Below are 7,013 nucleotides of genomic sequence, written 5' to 3'. Positions count from 1 at the left end.
CCGCCCGCCCTCCCGTTGTCGCCCAGCTCCGCCCCTCCAGGCGCGCCCTCCAAGATCCTGTCCCGCCAAGCTCCTCCCTGCTAGACTTTTCCTTCCAGACCCCATTCCCTAAGGCCAGCCCTCCAGGGGTTCCCCAGGCTCCAGGCCCTGTCCCCAGATCACACCAAGTCAGCAGCCTTCCCTGGACCCCCTGCTTCCTCGCTCCGCCCTGGCCGCCCCCTGCCACCCTTCCAGTCCCTCTCAGCCTCTGTCCGCCCTGACGACGCCCTTCCATGCAGACCCGGGACTCAGTCCGCGCTTCGGCGGTCGGGCTCCTAGGGACTCTGGTGCGCCGGGGCCGGGGCATGCTCCGGCTTGGGCTCCGCGGCCCCCTGCGGAGGCTGGTGCTGCAGAGTCTCGTGCCGCTGCTGTTGCGCCTGCATGACCCCAGCCCAGATGCTGCTGAGGTCAGCCACCCCACACCTTCCCACCCCTATGCCAGCCAACACTCCCCACTCCCACCACGCCGCCCCTCCGTCGATTACAGGTCAGGGACTCCCCCTCCCCAAGGACCTCAGGGGCAGGCCTCACAGGCTGCCAGATTACTACTGCTATTTCCTTGGGCAGATTCACTCCAGCCCCCTGCCCCGGGCTCTTCTGTCCCCAGCCCGATGCCCCTGCTCCCCCTCTTCCCACCCCACCTTTTGCCTTTTTACTTCCTGGACCCCTGACCCGGCTCCCTTCCCCTATCCCAGAGCTCAGAGTGGACCCTGGCCCGCTGTGACCAGGCCTTTTGCTGGGGCATGCTGGAGGAGATGGTCACCGTGGCCCGCCATGATAGCCCCGAGGCCCTGAGCCACGTTTGCCACCGCCTGGTCAGTAGGGAAGCAAGGTGACCTCGAGAGGGTATGATCAGCTGCCCTCTTGTTCCAGGGTTCACCGGGGCCCCCAAACCGTTTCTACCACAGCCAAACCGGATAGTCAGGCTGCTGGTGGGGCAAGTCCAAGGCCTCGGGCCAGGCCACCTGCCCTGGGGGCTCTCCTGGACCACCAGCCCCTGGATTCAGCTCTGCAACCTCCTCCACACTCAGGATCCGCCCTCCTGTCCTGCCACTAGCCCTTTTTTCCCTAGGTTCGGTGGTACCCGGGCCACGTGCCTAACTTCCTGAGCCAGACTCAAGGCTACCTGCGGAGTCCCCAGGACCCTCTGCGCCGGGCAGCCGCCATGCTCATAGGTGAGGCCACCTGGGTCACACTGCTCCTGGCACCTGGGCTGTGGGAGCTGGGCCAGCCCTGCCCTGCGGGGTGTGGGGCCCGCACTCATGCATCTGCTGTGGTCCAGGCTTCCTTGTCCACCATGCCAGCCCCGGGTGCGTCAACCAGGACCTGCTGGACTCGCTGTTCCACGGTGAGGCCCCGCCTTGCCAGGGAGTGGGATCCTGGAGGAGTGGTGGGTTCTAGGGCGGAGTGGATGGGAGCGGTGGGTGGAGGGCCAGGGGTGGTCCAGGCACTCGGCCAGTCTGAGCAGTGATCTCCCCACAGACCTAGGGCGGCTCCAGAACGACCCCGAGCCGGCCGTGGCCACGGCAGCGCACGTGTCCGCTCAGCAGGTGGCACTGCTGGCCTGTGCCCGGGACCATCCCCGTGGGCTCCGTGTCCTCCGCCTCGCCCCACACCCTACCCGGCCCCCACCGGTCTTCACTGACAGCCCCTTCCAGCGTGGGAGCCTCGCAGGCCGCTGGGGCTGCCCCGGACCCCGCCGAGCCTGAGGCTCGGGGCTAGGGCTCACGGACCGGGATCTGACTTGGGCACCCCACGCGCACAGCAGCCCGTCCTCGCCCGACGGAGGGGCTCCCTGGGCCTGGTGCTGGACACCGGTGCCCGACCCCCCACCTACTCCCCCCCCACCCCTCTTCAGGCACCCTGACGGCGACAGAGAGGGACAGCCAGCACCCATCTGTTTCCGTCAGGCCTCTTGTTCTCCCAGTCCCCTGGAGCATCCCTCATGCCCCAATTGGGCATGGCTCCTGGCCCAGATGGCATCTGGTATCTTGAGTCTGGTGGGGGACCCTGAAGCTGGTGATCCCGTAGGCTGCCCTCCTGGGTCTCCACCTCATGCCTGCACGGGACGCTGTGGCCTGGCCGGCCCTGCAGCTGGCCACCCCCATCCTCATCCTGCGCCCATTCCTTACCAGCATCCCGAGGCTCCTGACCTGTGTCCCCTCTGCTCAAGAATGTTGACCTGTTACCCTGCCACACTGCTGTGCCCTCTCAGCCAGGCCATCATGCTCCTCATTCGTCATGTCAGGCCCCATGGGAGCCTGGCCTTTGGAAGCTGGCCCTGGCCTCCCTCCCAGCTGGGCCATGTCAACTTGGGATCACACCTGTGGGGTGCCATGTGCAAGCCCAATCAGACTGAGCACTGGCCACAATCCCCATCACCCCTCCCAGGGTTGAATGAGGACGGTGCCACTGGACATAGGAGGAAGAGGCTGCTCTGAGAGCCGCCAGTGCTGTGACCTCACCCCTCTGGCTCTGGTCGGCAGGTTCCTGCAACCTAGGTTGCCTGCCTAGAAATGTCCTCACGTTCAAGGTCTCCCTTGCAGCCTTCTCCTCACAGAAGCCTCCACAGAAGCCCAGGGAGTGTGGGCAGCCTTGTGAAGGGCTGGGGCCATTCCCCCTCAGGGGCAGGCATGGGGTCCTGCTGACCTGTCTCCCCAGCTGCTGCACGGAAAGCGTCTAAAATAAACACGTGGATGGAAAGCGTTGGGCACCTATTTTGAGTGTGGTTATGGGGAACTGAACTGGTCCAAGATCTGGCTCCGGCTGGGGTAACAGGCCACAGGCCCTGATGTGGCCCCAGGTAAGAGCCAGTTTGGCAGCAGGGTTAACGGTCAGGCAGGCTCCAGGCACAGGCTGTGGCCAGGTCAGGCTGGGTTAACCCTGAGACAGAAGCTGCGCTCTGGTCCAACAGGCACTGAAAAGGTGCAGTTAGAGCTGTCAGCTGTGCGGTCACGGTCTCTGTAGGTTTACGCAGGAAGCCGAGGCTCAGGCCCAGGACATGCGTCTTTGTGGAGTCAGGGGCAAGGTTTGGTTGGCTATGTGTATCCTCCATGGCAGATACCAAAACGGGATTCAACATATAAGAAATAGCTCAAGAGAAGGTGGGAGAGGGCACCATGGACATCGGTGGCCTGTGTGCGTGATGTCACAGGTGTGATCCTGGGCCTATGTGGTCCAGCTGGGAGGGAGGCTGGGGCCAGCTTCTGGAGAAGACCAGGCTCCATGGGGCCTGACATGATGAACAGGGGGCGTGATGGCCTGGCCAAGAGAGCACAGCAGGTGTGGCAAAGAGACAGATCAACATTCTTGAGCAGAGAGGATGCAGGCCTGGAGCTGCAGGAACCTTCAGAAGCTCTCAAGCCAGTCATCTGTTGAGGTCCGCACCGCCCAGGATGGGTTGGGAGCACCCATGAAGGGCACAGCCTCGGCACAGGTGGGGACGGGTTTCAGGACCCAGCCACATGGGTCCTCTCAGTAGCAGCCACAAAGAGGGAAGCCAACCTGGCCTCCTCGCTCACCTTGCAAGCAGGGGTTAGACCTCAGGGCAACGATTCACAGCCCACCCCTCCCACCAAGCACAGTGCTCGCCTGCACCCCACAGCACGCTGGGGAGTCTGCTGAGCAAACCCAATGGTGATGCTGTGCTCACCCCCAGATGGAGGCTCAGGTGGGAGGTGGCTGTGGTGGGCAGGCAGCACCTCTGTGCTCCTCCCCACCATGGTGCCCAGGAGAGTCCGTGCCATCCTGCAGCAGGCTGTTTACGGTCCAGGCGTGGCTTGCACCACACCGCTGCCTGTTAGGAGTGTGTTCAGCCCACCTTGCTCTGGCCCTGCCTAGAGCCGGCAGCCCTGCCAGGATGAGTGAGATTCATGCAAAGTCCACATGGCCTCTGGAGTGTGACTCTTGCCTGTTGTAATTCCCGGGAGGCTTCAGGTGGCACAGTGGCCTGGTGCCTCCGTGGGGATGCTGTGGCCCCCAGGGTCCATTAGATCTACCTGTAGAGAGCCCACCCCAGGGTAAATCTTCCAATGGAGGCTAAGACTGGGGGGCAAAAGGGCAGGTGCACCCTGACATATTCACTCCCTTTCCACCTCCAGCCAGTGAGCCGGGGCAGTCTTGACCTGGATCTCTAATGGGCAGTATTGCCAGAGAGCTCACTGGGGCAACTCTTGAGATGGGGTCAGGTGTGGCCTGTCACGTGGCCCAGCATTGACAGTCTCAGGGCCCCAAGGCTGTGCCTTGCGTGCCCACCTCTTCAAAAGCTTTCTAGGACCCAGGCTACTCCCACCACACTCACCCTCAAGTCACCTGAAAGGGTTTTCCAAGAAGGGCAAGGCTGAGAGGTGTTGAGTTTGTTCTACACTTAGCTCAGGAAAGCAGATGGGGGTGAGACAGACCAAAGGTCCGTTTCTTCAGCAATGCTTCTCCAGGAACCTCCTGTGTGGCCCTAGGAGGGTGGGGTCTGTTACCAGCCACGCCTGTACCCCCTAAAGCCCCTGAGGGCCGAGGATGGGCCACGCCTTTCTGCAGTGTGTCCCCAGACGCTCCTGCCCTGCTTCTGCCACGGACCCGCCTGGTGAAACCTCACCTGAATCGCCCTGCCCTTCCTCGAAGGCAGAGAAGCACACAGGTGGGGCTGGGCAGGGCCATGGGCCCATGACTCTACAGCGGCAACGCCTTAGCTCCAGGGTGAAGGGCTGGATGGTGCAGACATCACCTGCTCATGGCCCTGATGTCCCTCCTGACCCTGCGTGGGTACTGTCCTCACCCCTACCCACCCCACCCCAGATCTAAGACCCCCAAAAACTCTGCTACCAGCCTTTCCTTCGCACGCCAACTTTACTGAGCTTCTCCGACTCCTGAGCCCCACAGGAGACTGACCACATGGCTGCTGGGCTCCTGACCTTCGCAGGGCTGGCAGCTGGTGGGCAAACATTCTGCCCTGCTGGAGAGCTGCCAGGGCATGCCCGAGCACAGGCTAGTGGGGCTCCCGGCTCAGGTCTGACAGCAGTGTGAGGGAAGCGTAGAGCGCACACGCGTGGCCCTGGGCCTGTGGCTCCCAGTGCACGTGGGGCGGGTCCTCCCTCAGCTCCAGGCCACACTCCTCCAGCAAGACCCAGGCTGGTGTCTCTCCACCCCAGCCGCTCTTCAGGAGCTCGGGAGGCAGGGACACGGTGCTGCGCTTCTGCCACGGGGCACTCTTCTCCAAGAGGCTGCCCACCTGCCAGGACAGGGCAGGAGTGTGTCAGCTGGGGAGCCCTGGGCACCTTGTGCCTGCCCATACCACCCCCCCCCAGGTGCAGCAGGGCCCCCTTCCGCTGGCTCAGCCCACCCTTCCCCACCCCAACCCTCTCACCAGATCGAGCTGCCTCGACAGGGTCTTCAACTCCATAGCCTCCACCAGCAGCTGGTGCTGGACTTTACTCAGCGCTGGGAGAGAGTCAGGTAAGAGTGGGTTCCTGAAGCCCCACCTGGGAAAACCCACCTTCCTCCTTCCCACCCCCCACTTGCCCCACTCCCAGGGGCCGCTCACTGTTCAGAGCCCCCAGCAGGTAGACAAAAGGGACGGCGAGTTCCAGCACCAGCATTCTGGAAGGGGACACCAGGCACTCCAGGACAGCACCTGCCGGACCACCCAGGGGCTCTACGGGCTCGGAGCTCAGGCCCTGCTCCAGCTGCGGGCACGGGAAGGGCAGATGAGCTTGGCTGGCTGGGCGGGCCCTGTGTGCCCCCGGCACCCTCCCCTGCTCACCGCCTCCTCCAAGGCTTGTAGGGCCAGCTGGTCCCGCAGCACCCCCTCCAGGCCCTCCAGCAGCAGCTGGCACAGCTGCCCGTCCATGAGCGCCAGTTCCTTGGAGACAGCTTCCACCTCTGTCCGAAGGCCCTGGAAGTCTTCAGTAACCGTCCCATTCGCAGGGACCGCATCTGTAGGGACAGAGGGCTGGGAGCTTACAGGGCCCCGGAAAGCCCCGGTCAGGACAGGCAGACCCCAGAGGGCAGAAGAAGAGCCCACCAAAGGCCCCAGGGACAGTCAGGAGGCCACTGACCTGTCCAAAAGTTGCTGATGCACCCCTTCATGGAGATGTCCGTCTGCCAGGAAAGTTTGCTGCCGAAAGGCCTGTAGTCTGGGCAGGGGCACAGGAGGGCAGGGCTGGTGAGTGCAGGGAATGGGGGGCTGTGGCCTTCCCCGGCCCTCACAGCCCTGGTCACCACCTCTAACACTGGCAGGGCAGGGAGGGTGGCCCAGGCTCAGCTGTCCTGTGTTGCCCCTTGTGTGTGTGTGGCGGCTGCCCGACCTCCCTGTGCCCTGAGCACCAGAAGAGAAGCCCTCAACTGCCAAGGGAGTGTGCTTTTCCCACTGGACACCCCAGGCTGGGGGTTCTCGGCTGTCACCTGTCGGGGGCGGCTGGAAGGTCTTCTGCTTCTTATCCGGGAAGAGAATGACTTCTGGCAGCCAGAAGGGAGCAGACAGGGACAGGCATGTCATCTAGATCCCAGCCTCCCCTCCCCTTCCCTACCGGGAGCTCCCCTGTCCAGCTCAGGCCCTGCCCCTTCACCCACACACCAGAGCCAAGGAGCTCAGCCGCCTGCCAGACACAGTCAACTGTCCAGCCAGGGGCCCACAGCAGCCCGTGCCAGCAGGTAGCTCTCCCCAGGCCTCCCTGCTTCTCTGCCAGAGCCTGGGCCGGAGACACCCCCAACTCCAGCTCACCCAAGTTAGAGTGAATAACCAGCAGGGCCACCCGGAATGCGAGGACGCTGCCCGAGGGAATGGTGACCGTCTTCTTCTGGCTCAGGTGGCCCTGGCCCGTGCCCTCACCCTGAGGCATGAAGATGGGCTCAGGGCCGGGCCCTGGGCACTGGGTTGTGGGGCGTGGGTGTGGGCTGGGTGCTGGGGGCCAGGCCGGCCACCAGGGCACGAGATTGTGGGGCGCGGGTGTGGGCTGGGTGCTGGGGGCCAGGCCGGGCAC

The 7,013-nt window shown here is 64.0% G+C and overlaps 2 protein-coding genes across 7 annotated transcripts in view; one reads left to right on the top strand and one right to left on the bottom strand.

The window, feature by feature from the left end:
* The window catches only part of MROH6 (maestro heat like repeat family member 6), a 15,271-nt gene that overhangs the window by 4,563 nt on the left and 3,695 nt on the right, over positions 1 to 7,013 (top strand). Inside the window, exons 10-15 of one of the 5 annotated variants that reach the window (XM_017511525.2) lie at positions 279 to 446; positions 735 to 854; positions 1,112 to 1,214; positions 1,322 to 1,387; positions 1,522 to 1,589; positions 2,431 to 2,508. In XM_017511525.2, coding sequence (XP_017367014.1) covers positions 279 to 446; positions 735 to 854; positions 1,112 to 1,214; positions 1,322 to 1,387; positions 1,522 to 1,589; positions 2,431 to 2,436 — 531 coding nt within the window. In that variant the 3' untranslated portion in view covers positions 2,437 to 2,508. Of the gene's footprint in view, positions 1 to 278; positions 447 to 734; positions 886 to 1,111; positions 1,215 to 1,321; positions 1,388 to 1,521; positions 2,743 to 7,013 lie in introns of those variants that run through there. The other 4 variants (XR_001819837.2, XM_017511524.2, XM_017511526.2 and 1 more) reach the window with 4 other exon arrangements.
* GSDMD (gasdermin D) overlaps positions 4,863 to 7,013 on the bottom strand; it is a 4,758-nt gene continuing 2,607 nt past the window's right edge. The window contains exons 5-11 of one of the 2 annotated variants that reach the window (XM_017511542.2): positions 6,755 to 6,863; positions 6,436 to 6,489; positions 6,090 to 6,167; positions 5,795 to 5,967; positions 5,576 to 5,717; positions 5,399 to 5,472; positions 4,863 to 5,263 (exon numbers count right to left, since the gene is read on the bottom strand). In XM_017511542.2, the coding sequence (XP_017367031.1) occupies positions 5,021 to 5,263; positions 5,399 to 5,472; positions 5,576 to 5,717; positions 5,795 to 5,967; positions 6,090 to 6,167; positions 6,436 to 6,489; positions 6,755 to 6,863 (873 nt within the window). In that variant the 3' untranslated portion in view covers positions 4,863 to 5,020. The remainder of the gene's footprint in view (positions 5,264 to 5,398; positions 5,473 to 5,575; positions 5,718 to 5,794; positions 5,968 to 6,089; positions 6,168 to 6,435; positions 6,490 to 6,754; positions 6,864 to 7,013) is intronic. The other variant, XM_037732467.1, reaches the window with a different exon arrangement.

Source organism: Cebus imitator, unplaced genomic scaffold, assembly GCF_001604975.1.
Source record: "Cebus imitator isolate Cc_AM_T3 unplaced genomic scaffold, Cebus_imitator-1.0 Scaffold449, whole genome shotgun sequence".
Classification (NCBI taxonomy): Eukaryota; Metazoa; Chordata; class Mammalia; order Primates; family Cebidae; genus Cebus; species Cebus imitator.
Note: the sequence above shows the minus strand (reverse complement) of the source record. Positions and strands in the feature narration are given on the sequence as shown.